The following is a 14,477-nucleotide window of genomic DNA, read 5'->3' as shown; positions in this document are numbered from 1 at the left end:
GTAGTAAGATGAGTGCACTGTGGTGTGTGTCTGCTGGACCCACTCGGTGGGAAACCAGAAGTAGAGCTTAAAGATACCTGTCAGTCCAGTACTGGGACGCTTGAGCATCTTGCCTCTGCTCTGTTATGTGGGACAGTCAGCCACACGCTGCACCGAACGCTGCCAGACATGGCTGCCCCGTCTCCTGGCCTGAGGTATTTTCTACATAAACAAGTCGGGAGAAAAATCACCCGTCGTTTCTTTGCCTGTTCCTGGGCGGCAGGACCAGAGAAGGAACGAATATGCAGAGGAATGGGCAGGAAGCCTGTCTGTCTGCCCATGCACACTCCCCGCTTAACACGGGCCTTAATACTTTTAGGCTCTCCAGTCGACCGCCCGGCTCTCTTGACAGGCAGTGGAAATGATTAATGATCATTTTCAAAGCCAGGAAAAAACAGCGAGGGTCCTTGGCAGGGCCACGTCCTGGGTCCTGGGCCCTCACCCCTGATCAGCGGGCGGGAAGGCAGCCATGTGACTGTCTGGGGTCCCCGCCCCTGACTGCGTCTCGTCTTCGTTGGAACAGGCCCATTTTCTGTGGTGGGGTGGATGTGCCACCTCCCATCTTTGTCTCCAGAGCCCAAGGAGGCCATCTCCTCCCTCCGCCCTCACCCCTACCCCTTCCCCCTATCTCCGCAGTCTTGAGTGGCAGGAAGGAGAGCGAAGTACCAGGGAGCAGCTTTTCTTTGACTCCATGTGTCTGGAAGTTCCCAATGACAGCTTTGGCCTTGCTAGTGCCGTGCCCCAGCGGCGTTCCCACCACCCAAGGGTTAAAGCCCCGGGAGCCCCACAGCCTCTCTGGGTCCCTGGCCCTCATAAAAGCCTTTTCTGCGTAGTCCCTTGGGCTGCCTCAGGCTCCCTGGCTGAAATCTGATAAGGGCCCTCTTTGTTGGAACTGTCAGTCTCCTTTATTGAGGAGGGAACTGGAGACCAGCGGCATTTCTTGGGGTACAGATAAGGCCCTGGATTCCTGTCAGAGGGAGCATGATTAATTACCCTCAATCCTAGCTCCTGCTTTGATAGCAGTGACTGACAGTACACAGGCTTCCCCATCAGGTGCTCACGCCCCCTCTGGGAGGCCCGATGGGGGTGGAGATTCAGCCTCCTGCAGGGCCAACGCTAGTGACCCACGAAGCGCTCTTGCAAAGGCCGTTTGCCTCCTTCCTGGTTCTCTGCAGGTTGTTTTTGCTCTTATTGTGGACAGAGATCTGTTACCTTCCAGGTGAAGAGCCTCCTTAGAGGAAGATATAATCCAGCCCAGAGAGCAAGCCAGAGACACCCCTCTTCCCTGCAAGGCTGGAGGAAGAGCGTATGGCTGTGGTCCTTAGCCACACAGGGGCCTCCATAGGACAAGTTCCTAAACCATCCACCTAAAGTCACTTGGCAACATTATTCCATAATTCAGGCAAGCTCCTAAAACCAACTCACCCTCCCTTCGGCAATAATCACAACTATCCATTTTTGTTTTCAGTTTTTATTCATAGACTCATAGGACTGAAAGGCATCTAGCCCAAATTCCTTATTTCACAGATGGAGACACTGAGACCCGAGTATGTCAGTCCCTCATCCCCACTCCCCAGTATGATATATTGGTCCTCTTTCTTGTTCAGAAGGTAAACTCCACTACACAGCCTTCCCCCATCTCTCTTCATAGCTGAGTCTCCTTGAGGCAAGGGAGATGCCTGCCGGGTCCGTTAAGCACAGGGCAGCCTGCAGAGACAGACCAGTCTGAGGGTCCTGTTTCTGTCGTTTGTCTTGAAGCCAGCGCAGGTTTTGTGTATGGATTGTCTGGACAGTGTGAGAAAACCGTACCGTCCTCTACAGCTAGCACTCAGAATAGTCTCAGCTTTGTTTCTGACAGTATCGGGGTGCCTCCTACCCTGGGAACTATTTTCAGCAGTTTCACCAAGGGCCAGACTCTGGGAAGATAGCACCCTGCCCCCTTACCCACTCGTCTCTGCACCAGCGTGCCAGCTGTATCCCAGACCTGTGCTTTCTCCCCAGGGGTGCTGGGACGAGGTCACTTTTTGGTTAGATTTACGGCCTATGACTTCACATGCCACTGTGCCCCTTTCTTGTCGCCTCAGCTCCTATACCTACCTCTGTTTCCCCTGCCCTGAGCAGTTCTCAGCCTCATGCAGTCACATTCTGTGTGACTATCAAAACGCTAACTTTTCATGAAATTTCTACATCTGTAATGTTGTTGTCTCTCAAAGAAGCCATGTCAAATGGCTAGACAGTCCAGTGATGACTAGGGAATAGCCTCCAGAGGCCGTGTGAGCTACACCTGAGAACCTTTCATGGTTCATAGCTACACCTCATCTCCAAACAAAATCAGTATAAACAGCTTGGTCACTTTCCATTTTCCTGGCTTGCCTCCATAAATGACCGTGTCCAAAAGTACAATACACTGTTTACGTTTGAAGATTTACCAGCATGGGAGATTGTAATGAAAATCGTGTAAATTATGAAGGCCATTTGCAAATGGATTTCGAAAACCAGATACGTAGCTCCCATCTGTGACGGTTGGAGGACAGCACTCCCATCAGCTGGGCAAGCCCTGCCTCGTGGTTGGTTACACACTCAGCCGCACCCGTCTGTGTATGGCCCAGACCTGGCTGCCCTCCACTCTTTAACACATGCTGCCCCTTCTCTTTGACCCCACTGAGCATGTTCATGGTCTCTTTACCTTCTCAAAACCACCCCCCCCCCAACTCTCCATCCATCCTTCTGCTGCCTGTCCACTTTTCGTGGGACCTGGACGCAAAGACCTTAACAACCCTGGGCTTCCATTCCCCCAGTTTGTTTACTAAGGGTCGTGACCCTAATGAGCCCGCTGGGACCTGAGAGGAGACAGTGACTTCTGTTCAGGGTTGTCAGCCTCAGACACCTGACTTGATGCTGGTGACGGGTCTGGCGGGCACACTGCAAGCATTACGGAAATGCATCTGAGATTCCAAGTTGGGTAACCCAGAGCTAGTAGCTATGACTCTGAGGAGCATTTTTTTTTTCCAACCTGCACAGTAGTTTAACTTATTACACACTATAACTTTAAGAGATGGTGAAGGAGAAACAGTCTCTGCCTTCACAGAGCTGACAGTCGTCCTGGGCTACCCAGTGAACATACGTAAAATGATCAGAGACTAAGTATCGCTGAACTTGTAGGCGTCATAACAGGAATTTGGAGAGAGAAGAAATCCCTGTGAACTAGGATAGCTAGAAGATTCTTCCTGAAGGCCACTATGGAGAGGACTTAAGCAGAGGCAGGTCATGTTAGGCTTGATGAGGGAGAGCACCAAACAAACCATGGAGGAGAAATGGGCCTGGTTTGGGCAGTGTCATGAGGGGACCCAGCTACTGAGTGAGAGTGAGTTGTTGGGATGCTTGAAATACTTTGTAGGTAACCTTTTAAGGGGTGTTGGGGCCCCAGGTGATGAGACTGGGCTTGTGGGGCGGGATGGGCAGACATAAGAGTCTGTAGGTGTTGAACAAGGATGCCAGGGCCGTGGTGGCAGCCGTGCTCAGGGTGAGCGCATGGGTAAAGAGGCCGCCGTGGGCTGGGAAGGCAGATACGTTTGAGAAGTGCCTCTAAGGAAGGATCAGTGGAGCCTCCTAACAACCTCAAGGGGGGTGATAGGGGAGAGAAGAGGAGCCGGTGCTGCCCAAGACCTCAGAGGATGATGGTGGTGCTGGAAGGAAAAGGAAGTGATGGGAGAGGACGGGCTGGCTTGGGGATAAGGGTAAGCTCAGTGTGAACATTCTGACTTGGAAGGGAACGGGTCACTGTGAAGATGTCCAGGAAGCTTCTGCAAATGCGAGGGGGGCTTGGGAGTGGTCCTTCCAGAGTCTGGGCGATGCCATGAGGGTGTGAACTCGCCTGGCCATGAGTGTGCTTCGGCAGACAGGCCTCCCGAAGGACGTGGACCTTAGCCCTGTCCTTCCAGGAGACCAGTTCTGCCATACCAGGCTCTCGTGTTTACGTCCGGAATCAGGTTCACTGTCCAGAACACAGGGAGAAAAAGTGAACCAACACAAACTATGTGTCTTGGCAGTGTCCCCACAGTCCTCTGCATATTTTACCTGTGAATCTTTGGATCTAACACTATGACCCCTTTGTTTTGACCCTCTAAGGACCAGCTGATCAAGACAAAAGTTCTTCCAGACCTCCTGCCCCCTCCCCACACTTAGAAAAGAGGCCTGGTGCTGCCATCCAGCTCCACATACATGTTCATGCTCAGGCTGTTTGCTCTTCGTGCCTCTAGCTTGCATTATCCTGTAAAAGAGTTGATGAGGCCAGTGTTTCAGGGCTAGGAAGAAAATGGCATTCCTTGAGGGGAAAGAAGCAGGAAGAGCTGAAATAAACAGCACTTCTCGAAAATCAAGCTGGCTCACCGTCCACCAGGCAGGCAGTGAGACCTCAGCAAGACTGGGGCAGTGGGAGGGGGCCAAGGCAGAGGAGAGCAGCCTGTGTACAGTAAAAGGAGTTTGCCATCAAAAGGCAACAAGTCTCATACCCTGCCCTGGACGGTGACCCTTCCCTGCGGAATTCTCCCCTCTGACCTCCAGATCATTAATCCTGAGGCTGCCAAATGACAGTCATCCATCACGCCTCCTGACGAGCATCCCAGCCGCCTGTGAAAGGACCCCAGCCCCGCCCTCCCTGCCGTCCCCTGGTGCTCATTAGTGGGCCTTCCTGCCTGGTGCCAGGTTTCCTAATCAAGTCCCTGGCTCCTCTCACTTCCCTTCGGGGCCAGTGGCGGAAGCTGCTCTGACCCTCCCTCTTGCAGAGGCCAGGGAGGGGGTGGAGTGATTACTGGGGAGAGAACCATTGAGTGGCTTTTTATCCCCCTGGAGACTTGTGTGTCCAGCGGCTCCTTTGACTTGGTGGGGACACAGGAGAGAAAACATTTCTCCATCCTGCCACAGGAGAGGGGGAAGCCGGCAGTATGCAAATGAAAACACTGTTATAAAGTGCATGTAGAGCTACAAAAGAGACACCCAGGGAGCTGTGCAGGTGGGTGGTGGGACAGCCGAGTGGCTTCTGAAGGCTCGAGAGGAATGTGAGTGGCCACATCATTAGGAAAAAATCTGGACTCATCTTGGTAGCCAAATAAATAAAAATAAAGGGAAAACATACCCAGAAAGACTAATGTCTTAAGCAAGACCACAAAGCCTGTGAGATGGACCTGTCTGCTCATCCCAAGGAGAACTGGCAGCTAGTCTGTCTGATAGCTTCCAGCTTTGGGAGTTGGAGTCAGATTAAAGCAGATTCGTGAACATATTTCTAACTCAGCAAAAGGTGGGCACATGGATATGTCTTCTTTCTCTGCTTGATAACACAACTCTCTGTTTCTCTATTTGGACAATCACAGGGACTCCCATCAACCGAATCCCCATCATGGCCAAGCAGATCCTGGACCTATATATGCTGTATAAGCTGGTGACGGAGAAGGGGGGCCTGGTGGAGATCATCAACAAAAAAATCTGGCGGGAGATCACCAAAGGCCTGAACCTGCCCACATCGATCACCAGCGCCGCCTTTACCCTGAGGACCCAGTGAGTGGCCAGGGCCCTAGGGAAAGGAAGCTGAGGCTGGAGAACAGGGATGTTTTAACCTAGAGGAGAGGAAGGAAGGAAGGAAATTCCACTGTACAGTGAGCAAGATGAGAGGAATTCCCAACGCAGCCAGGAGCTTTCTGAGAGGCGTCCCTCTCTAGACCTAAGTAAGGATGAGAGCCACCATTTCCCAAGAATGTTCCTAGGCTACTTTGCCATTCTCTTTCTTTCGGGCCTCACCATTAACTCCGTGAAGTAGGTGTTATGCCATTTTTCCGAAAACAAAAACTGAGTCTCAGAGATCACAGTTGAGCTGAGATTCACCCCTGGGCTTCTGGCCCTGCATCCACTCCTTCCAGGACATCGTCTCCCCCACACACCCCCAGCCTAAGCCTTAGCCCTTCCTGCCTGACATTCTGCACGCCCGGCCACAGAGGACCGGGATGTGGGACCCGTTTTTGCAACCATGTGAACTGATTCCAAGGGTGACAGGCGCAGGGGAACCAAGAGTAGCCTGAGGGGCATCGATTCTTTGGAGCATGCTGGATGTTGCTCTCTAAAGAATATGGAATGAGCATCTGTGAGTCAGTACGTCATAGCCTTGTTGAGAAGTGGGAGGGCTTTATCTTTGGAACTCTTCCAGCAGGAGTCGGGGACAGCACTGTAACCAGTACAGCGGTCATTCTCTTGAGGCTCTTGGGACATCTGATGCAAGGATGGACAGCACTTCTGGGTCCACGCACAGTGGGACAAATCACTCCTATCCGAGCAGCATGACTCAGAATGGTTAGGACGTCCCAGGAGCCAGGAAGACATTGCAAAACCTTTCTCCCAGGGTACTAACACAGCACCAAAACACACATGAAACATGAGTGGAGATGTGCTTTATTTCCCTGAAAGAATGGTGCCTCTGAGTGGATCAGAGATCAGGACAGGGTTGAGTAGCAGCTGGCGGGCCCTGGACCTTTCTCTTCTGCCAAGTGACCCTGTGTCCTAGAGGCCTGCCCCACAGAGACCCAGAAACTTTCACTGGGCAGCGTCTGGAGCCGTTTTGGATTATTCTCCTCGCTTGCTTCCTCTCCTCCAGGTACATGAAGTATCTCTATGCCTACGAGTGTGAGAAAAAAGCCTTGAGCTCCCCGGCCGAGCTCCAGGCAGCCATCGACGGCAACCGGCGGGAGGGCCGGCGGCCCAGCTACAGCTCCTCCCTCTTTGGCTACTCGCCTGCTGCTGCCACTGCTGCCACCGCCGGGGGCCCCGCCCTGCTCTCCCCACCCAAGATCCGCTTCCCCATCCTCGGGCTGGGCTCCAGCAGTGGCGCCAATGCCAGCAGCCCTCGGATATCCCCAGCAACCACTCTCAGGAAAGGTCTGCAGGGGCCAGGGAGGGGGCGGGAGGAGGGGGGCAGGGAGGGAGTGGGAGAGCCCGTCGTCAGGTGCGAGGTCTGTGCAGCTCTGGTGCCTTTGCCAGGTGATGGAGTCCCAGTGACGACGGTGCCTGTGCCAAACCGCCTGGCTGTGCCCGTGACCTTGGCAGGCCAGCAGGCCGGGCCCCGGACGGCCGCGCTGGAGCAGCTGCGGGAGCGGCTGGAGTCAGGGGAGCCCCCGGAGAAGAAGGCCTCCCGGCTGTCGGAGGAGGAGCAGCGCCTGGTGCAGCAGGCCTTCCAGCGCAGCCTGTTGAGCATGGCACGCCAGCTGCCCATGAAGATCAGGATCAACGGCAGGGGTGAGCGCCTCCTCCGACTCCACTCTCCACTCCCTGCCCTCCTGCTGAGGGCCCTCCTCCCGGCTCCTCCACTCGGGCCCACCACGCCCCAGGACTGGGGTGGGGCCCCCTCCGGGTTCTGCCCTCCGGGTACCCGGAAGGGTCTCAAAGCCAGAAAGCCACACGGGGCTTTACCTTCACCAAGCTGACTAAAAACTGCTGCAGGCAGTGCCCTGTTCTCTGTCAGAAAAGAAAAGCATTTGTTCAAGGGGGAGGAGCCAGAGACCTTCGGGCACAGCTGCTGTGTTTCTCTTCCTCGCCAGCCTTTTGATCTGTCTAAATTAAAGGGCTCAGCCTTCACCCTGGTACCTCCCCGGATGTAGATCTGGGCGGAAGATGGCATCTCCATTCTGAGCCTCCAGGAGCCTCCGGGAGGGGCCAGGCTGCCTGTGACCCTTACAGAGGAAAGAGGAAATACCAGTTTGGCAGCATAATTGACATCTTTCCCTTCCCTTCCTCATTTTTCAGGTGCCCTACCTTCTGGACTCCTGAATCACACACTCCATGCCCCTTGTTCCTTTCTCCTCTCCCCCCACCCCCCACATTTTCTTGGCCATTCTTGCCCCGATTCTGTCTCAGAACAAACTTCAGCCAGCATGTAGTGGGAAGTCAGGTGTGAAGGGAGCTGTGTGCATTCGAGGGCAGCACTCCCTGCCCCACTGTCCCCAGGTGAGGAGCAGGACGCTGGGGGCGACAGCCCAGACAGCAGGGCTCTGCTCTGTTACCTGCACAAGCCAGACACTAATAGCAAAGCAGCTCACCTGGAAGAAGTACTTGGTTGCGTGATGAAAGGGCAGAGTGTAGGGTGAACCAGGCAGAGCCAGAGCCTACAGTTCTCTACAGACCCCAGGTGGTCAGGTGGAGATGGGTGCCACGTGCCGGGCCACATGCTGTGCAGGTAGACCCTCTACCTGAGGACCACCCAGCCCAGTTAAGGGCAAGAAGAGGTTAAGGGCAAGTCCTCAGAGGCAGGGACTGGGGCTTGCTGGTCTCTGGTTCCCCAGCCTGATGGATAGTGGATGCTTAGTTAGCATTTGCTGAAACACTGAAAGTGGCAGTGCACAGCTGTGAGCCAAGGTCAGTCTTTGCAGCCTGTGATCCCTTTCGTGGATCACAGAGGGAATGGGGGAAGTGAGTGGCTAAGCAGGGAATAGAGAAAGCCAGTGATAGGACCTTGGCAAGCCTGGGTTCTCCTGCTGCCTGACCTTACGCTCAGGGGAAGGTTATCCAGATACTTTCTAGAACAGTGGGAGGCCTCACCTGCTCTGGTCAGTCCGGGAGAGTGGGAGAGCCTCAGAGAGGACACTGCAGTGTTGGAAGTCCTAATCAGGCCCGCTGTCTCCCTTGTCCCTAGCAGAAGACAGAACAGAGGCCTCGGCCGCAGCGCTGAACCTGGCCACAGGCAGCATCGGGAGCATCAACATGTCCGTGGACATCGATGGCACCACCTACGCAGGTGAGGCTCTGGGAGCCCCGAGGGAGGCCCACAGCCAGGGCCCCTCCTGTCACCCTCCCATCTGAACAGCTTCCCAGGGGTGGCTCTCTTGTATGTAGTCTCGAGGTTCCAAAGGTTAAGTGGTTTTTCCAGACTGGGAGAGGCTGAGGATTGCCAGCAGGATGACAGATCCCCCCCCACCTTCAACAGAATGGTGGAGACCCTTCATCTAACCCTTTTGGACCAACGGTTGAGTCGCTAATTGCACCCATAACTTAAACGCGAAGCATCACAATCCCGTCCGTGCCCATGCCTTAAACATCGCGTTTGCCGTCATGGACCTGTGGCGCACAGGGCTCCTTGGAATGGTTCAGCTCCACTCTCCCTAGACATTGCCTGTCATTCCCTTTCTTTAAAATGGACCAAGGAGTGACACGCAGGCAAAGGAATCTGAGTGCAGCAGAAATCCGCCTGTTTTTACGATTCCACCCAGTCCTTTAAAATTATTCGTCTCAGTCTACTTGGGCAGCAGTTTGTTGGCTGGTTGGGTTAGCATCTCTACCAAGTCTTTTCAATTGCTGGAAACCAGTCCTTTTCCCGCTCCCATTTCTTTGGTTTAGGGGTGAGTTTGGGAACAAGCCCCACCAAGTCTTACTAGTAAGCACGGCTTGCTGAGCGGGGGCCAGAGAGCCCGAGGGGTCCAGAGGAGGGGCTTTAAAGGTACACCTTCCATCAAACTGGTGCTCCTGTTCTGGCGGCACCACCCTGCAGGCCTCACGCTCTGGCTCTGCCGGCCACCAGCTGCCAGCATCAGGGTTGCGCCAGGGAAGGGACGGAGTTCCTGGAAGCAGCCTACAGAGAAGCAGCGATGCCACATCACCTTGCCGGTCACCACATGACTGGTGCTTTGGAGGCCACATTGAGAAGTCTCAGCCTGACACAGGGGACCTCTCGAGACCAGGCGAGACAACAGGCAGGGCCTAGGTGCCCTTTGCCATCTGGTGGTGCTTGATGGTCTAAGAGGATTGGGGGCTGGGGGTGGGTCCATGGAGAAAGCAGGGAAGGACGAGATCAGTGTCTGGAAAGTGGGAGATAACGCCTCCTCACAACATGGGGAGCAGTCAGAAGGGAGGTGAAGGCACCCGAGACCTCACCTGCATCACCCTTGTCCCACCTGTGCCCTTTCTTGGTGGGCGTGCACGTCTCACAGGCCAGGAACTGGGAAGTCGTTCCCAAGAGCCCCTCACCTCTGTCCTCACCACCAGAGCTGACAGACCCCGCTCCTCTGCTCTCTCCCCTTTTCTGCCACCCCACAGCCCCGCTGCCCTGGTTTGGGCCTCTTTCCTTGTGGGCCTCTGTCGCCCCTGTTCCTCCCAGCCCCATGGAGAGCATTTTAAAACTCATATCTTATCGTGTCCCTCCCCTTTCTAAAAGCTCCAGGGCCTTCACGACCCACGCAGGGTAAAACCTGCCTCCTAAGAGGCACACAGGCCTCCCTTCCCTCATCTTCCCATCTGTGCAGCCTCACCTGCCATGCCAGCCTCCAACACATTGCCACCTCCCTGCTCTGGCTCTTCCTTTGGCCACTCTTTCTGATAGCCCAGGCATGCTCTCCCCCCGAGCCTTTCCTGACCAGCTTGCCCCTGCCTTCCACCACCTTCTCTTTGTTCCCACAAGCCCCCGGAGGAGGGAGCAGTGCTCACAGAGCACTGGTTACATCTCCTCAAAAATCATGGTTTACTTTTCTGCCCCCTGGCCGGCCTGTCAGCACCTGAGGCCGGATGGTATTCAGGACTCTGGTCAGCGGCCAGCATGGTGTCTGGACCGGAGCCTTATACAGGGCTGGGCACCCGTAGCGGGAACAGAGTGCAGCTGCCCGACACTCTTTGCTCACGCTCGTTCCCCTCCTCCCCCGCAGGTGTGCTGTTTGCCCAGAAGCCCGTGGTCCACCTCATCGCAGGGTCTGCCGCCCAGAGCATGGGCGGCAGCGGCAGCGGCAGCTCTCACTGCTCAGCCAGTCCTACCTCGTCCCGGGGCACCCCCAGCGCGGAGCCCTCCACCAGCTGGTCCCTCTGAGGGGCAGGACCCAGCTCCCCGTGCCCCGCTCTCCTGTCGAGAGTGAAGGAGGTTGATGCACAGAATTTACCTCATCTCACGGAGCCCACGTCAAACACCACGTGGCCAGATGTTGAGAGTTTGGACATGTCCGTCTGTCCGGGCTCCGTTCGGGTCCTGCTGTACTCTGGGGACAGGGAAAGGCTGCAGGGGCAGGACAGGGCAGCGTTGTCCAATCAGGGATTGTGCTGGAGAACTGGGCGGGGTCTGTGGGCAGCCAGCTTCCTCCGGGGTTCCCAGGCCACCTCCCGTCCCGGGCACAGTGTATCGACAATCTGTAAGCCGGCACAGGGCTGGAGGCCCTCCAGAGCCCTTCCCCTTAATTTATTTCCTTTCCCCTGCTTTCTGCCGTGACCCTGGGGTCACTGGCCTCTTCCCCTGCTCAGCCCTTCAGTCTTTAACTCCCATGTTGGGGCTGCTAGGGGCCAAGACAATGCCTTCATGGCCTTTCTCCGCTGAGCATGGGATGGGGCCCTCCTACCCACCTCACCTACCATGTTTGGTTCCAGGGGTGTGGGTCCCTCATATTCAAGTCTCGAAGCTATCCTCAGGGCCCCATGTCCCTCTTTTAATGGTCCCAAGAAAGGGCACACGAGGGCAGTCCTCAGGCCCCAGAGCTTACTGGGTACCTGCTGAGGGAGAGGCAGAGCCTCAGGGGGCTGCCCAGGCAGGCCCTGGCACCCGCTTTCACACTGACCCTTTTCTGGCCCTCCCAAACCTCACGCTCTCACTCGCCCTTTTGGCCACCTCTCCCAGGAACAGCCCACTTGTCCCTCGGGCCCTCCCTTCTCATGGGGTCACCTCAGCCCCAACATCCCCAAACCTGCTGATGTCAGGTTCATTGAAATACCTCAGATTTGTAATTGTTGATGTTTGATTCTTCAGGAAGTATTTGCATCTCTGATATCTTTTTTATATGTGTTTTGCTGACTTTTTTGTTTTTAATTTTTATTGTTGTTATTGTAGCACCAAAGAAATGAAAGCAGATCACCCCTAAAGCCGAGCAAACCTTTGGTACCCCAGCCCCTCCGGCCCTTCGCTAAGACCCCAGTAACGAGGCGGGGAGGCAGGCAGGGCAGATGACTCAGGGATCACGGTGGCCAGGGAGGCGGTGAAGCGAGAGGCCCTTGCTCATGCAGGTCAGGTCCAGAAACCACACGGTTCTGAAGATGGTTCCTGACCCATTTGCTGCCAGAGCAGGGCTGGTCCCACACCCCTACCCCCAGCTCCCCAGGGTGGGGACAGAATGACTCCCCTTCACTCAGCATTGCCACCTCAGGGCAGGGGCAGGCCGGGGAGGCCCTGGGCCTTATAGAGGCCTTGTAGAGCCGTCCCAGGGATAAGGGGATGCCGTGAGCTCCGTCCTCCCTTGGGCCCCTGGGCTGGAGCAGGCCGCTCCCACGTTGGGAAGATGGGGTGATTGTCACACCAGGCTCATCTCTGGTTGAGTCCGCCCTGCAGAGCTCACAGAACACCGCTCACTGTGACGTCATCGGGCTGTGGTGGTGACAGGCCACGCTGGCACGAGCTGTCACACAGCTAGCATTCGGCCCTGTCTGTGAAAGGAAAGGGAAATCAAAAGCTGGAGCACAAAACAGCTCCCTCAGCCTGGTAAGGTGCACTCTGCCGGACGCATCTTCTCACTCCCTCCCCAGCCTTCCACACACTTGCTCACTCACACACACACACACACACACACACACACACACAGCCCCACCCAGCGGGGTCTGACCCTCTTCTGGCCTCAGGAGCCTTCCCGCCTTACCTACCAGGTAAGCGCAGGCGGTGGGCAGAGAAGAGTGTCTGGGATCCGGTGCCAGGAAGGGCCCGGTTGGCTGGCGCTGGGCCCACTTGAAAGTGTCACAACATTTGGCCAGTGTGTCTTTCTCAGGGGTTTGGTCACGAAGGATGGACTCTTCTAGCCGGAGGACACAGGGACGGTGCACTGTGGCTTTCTGGTCATTGGATCCTCTCCCCTTCCCTAGGCAGCTTGCCCAGCCAGCTTTGCCCTCTCAACAAACCCTTGCTGCCCTCGAGGACAACAGCAGGGTCTCAGCCCGGAAGCCCAAGAGTCGGGGATGCCAGCAGGCGCCCCAGGAGCGGGGCCCTGGGCAAGAGAAGCTTTCCCTGAAGGTGCAGTCCTGAAGGCCACAGGGCAGGCGGTGGGCCGGGGCCACTTCGTCCCCACCCCTCCCTCCCCTCCCCATCTGTGTACTCTGACCAGGAAAATGTGCTAGCACATGGGTAGCCTAGGCAGTGGATAAATACCTCAGACGTCCTCTTGCAGCAAGTGTCTGTATATGTTGTGGTTATTTTCTATCTTACATGTTCTCGAATGTTTATATTTCAATAAACCTCTACCTCTTCACACAAGCAGGTCTCTCGGATGCTTTCAGTGACCCTCCCAGTGGGCAGTGATCGGGATGAGGGAGCGGTGAGAGCATTGAGAGTAGAAAGGACACGCTCCTCTGGATCCCTGGGTTTTCCTGAACCTTCTGCCCTTTACTGCTTATCCATTCTCCAGAGTACTCACTCTCAGCCTGTTTCTGGCTTGGCAGGAAACGCTAGGTATTGCCTGACCACCAGGACCATCTCCAGTGGTTCCGCATCAGTGTCCTGGCAGGCACAGGGCCAGGGGACTGCCTCCATTTAGCAAGGCTTTTTTTGAGGTCCTGCCGAGTAAGTATGGTCCCCGTGCTTATGGAGCTCACGGTCTTGTTGGGGAGGCACACACAATTATCCAATCAAAAATTGAAATGCAATGTGACTGGGACAGTAGGCCATTGATGGCAGATGGATGCTGGGGCAGCTCACTGGGGCATCTCTGGAAAGCCTCCCAGAGGTGGCGATCTTTCAGCTGGAAGAGTGAGGTTGCCAACTGGAGATGTGAGGAGAAGCATTCTCGGCAGAGAAACTGATCTGTGGAAACTTGGCGGCCTCAGAGGACCTGCCCTTGGGGAATTGTGGCCAGGACCTGGAGTTGGAGGGGTGAGGAATTGGGGAAAAGTATGGCTGGGTCCAGGATGGATCCCAGGCTAAGGGATTTGGGTGCCATCCTTTGAGCATCAGGGCACTGCTGACACGTTTTAACCAGGACCTAGGCTTAAAAAGAGGCTTTTCTGGAAGTGTGATCTGGAGTCAGGAGACATTCTGGACATGAGACCTCTGGGATGCCACCGCTGGAACTCGGGCCTGGACCCAGAGTGCCCAGACTTTTTTTTCCACCATGATGCACATCCTATGGCTACAAGCCAGTTTTGGTGAAACCAAGAGAAGTGGGCAGAGAGGAAAAGCACTGGGGATTTGTAATTGCCCTCCTCCACAACAACAGCGCCCCTCCCCAGTCTGTGCAGTCCTCGGAGGCAGGCAAATGCAGACCCCTTTGCCATTCTGAAGTGCTAGCAAACGAGAGTGACCTTGGGACAGGCTTGAGCCTCTCACTGGTCTCTAAACACCTTTTGAAAGAAATGACCAGTCCTTTAGTAATTTTTTAAAGTATTCTCTACACCCAACGTGGGGCTCAAACCCCCCAATCCGGAGATGAAGAGTCACATGCTCCACTGACAAAGCC

At 55.4% G+C, this 14,477-nt stretch overlaps 1 protein-coding gene across 2 annotated transcripts in view; it reads left to right on the top strand.

Annotated features, from left to right (window-relative positions):
• The window catches only part of ARID3B (AT-rich interaction domain 3B), a 58,492-nt gene extending 45,213 nt beyond the window's left edge, over positions 1–13,279 (top strand). The window contains exons 5-9 of one of the 2 annotated variants that reach the window (XM_043555018.1): positions 5,409–5,592; positions 6,680–6,960; positions 7,063–7,317; positions 8,714–8,812; positions 10,710–13,279. In XM_043555018.1, coding sequence (XP_043410953.1) covers positions 5,409–5,592; positions 6,680–6,960; positions 7,063–7,317; positions 8,714–8,812; positions 10,710–10,867 — 977 coding nt within the window. In that variant the 3' untranslated portion in view covers positions 10,868–13,279. Of the gene's footprint in view, positions 1–5,408; positions 5,593–6,679; positions 7,318–8,713; positions 8,813–10,709 lie in introns of both variants that reach the window. The other variant, XM_043555017.1, reaches the window with a different exon arrangement.
• Positions 13,280–14,477: the final 1,198 nt, after the last annotated feature.

This window comes from Prionailurus bengalensis, chromosome B3, assembly GCF_016509475.1.
Source record: "Prionailurus bengalensis isolate Pbe53 chromosome B3, Fcat_Pben_1.1_paternal_pri, whole genome shotgun sequence".
In the NCBI taxonomy this organism is placed as follows: domain Eukaryota; kingdom Metazoa; phylum Chordata; class Mammalia; order Carnivora; family Felidae; genus Prionailurus; species Prionailurus bengalensis.
Note: the sequence above shows the minus strand (reverse complement) of the source record. Positions and strands in the feature narration are given on the sequence as shown.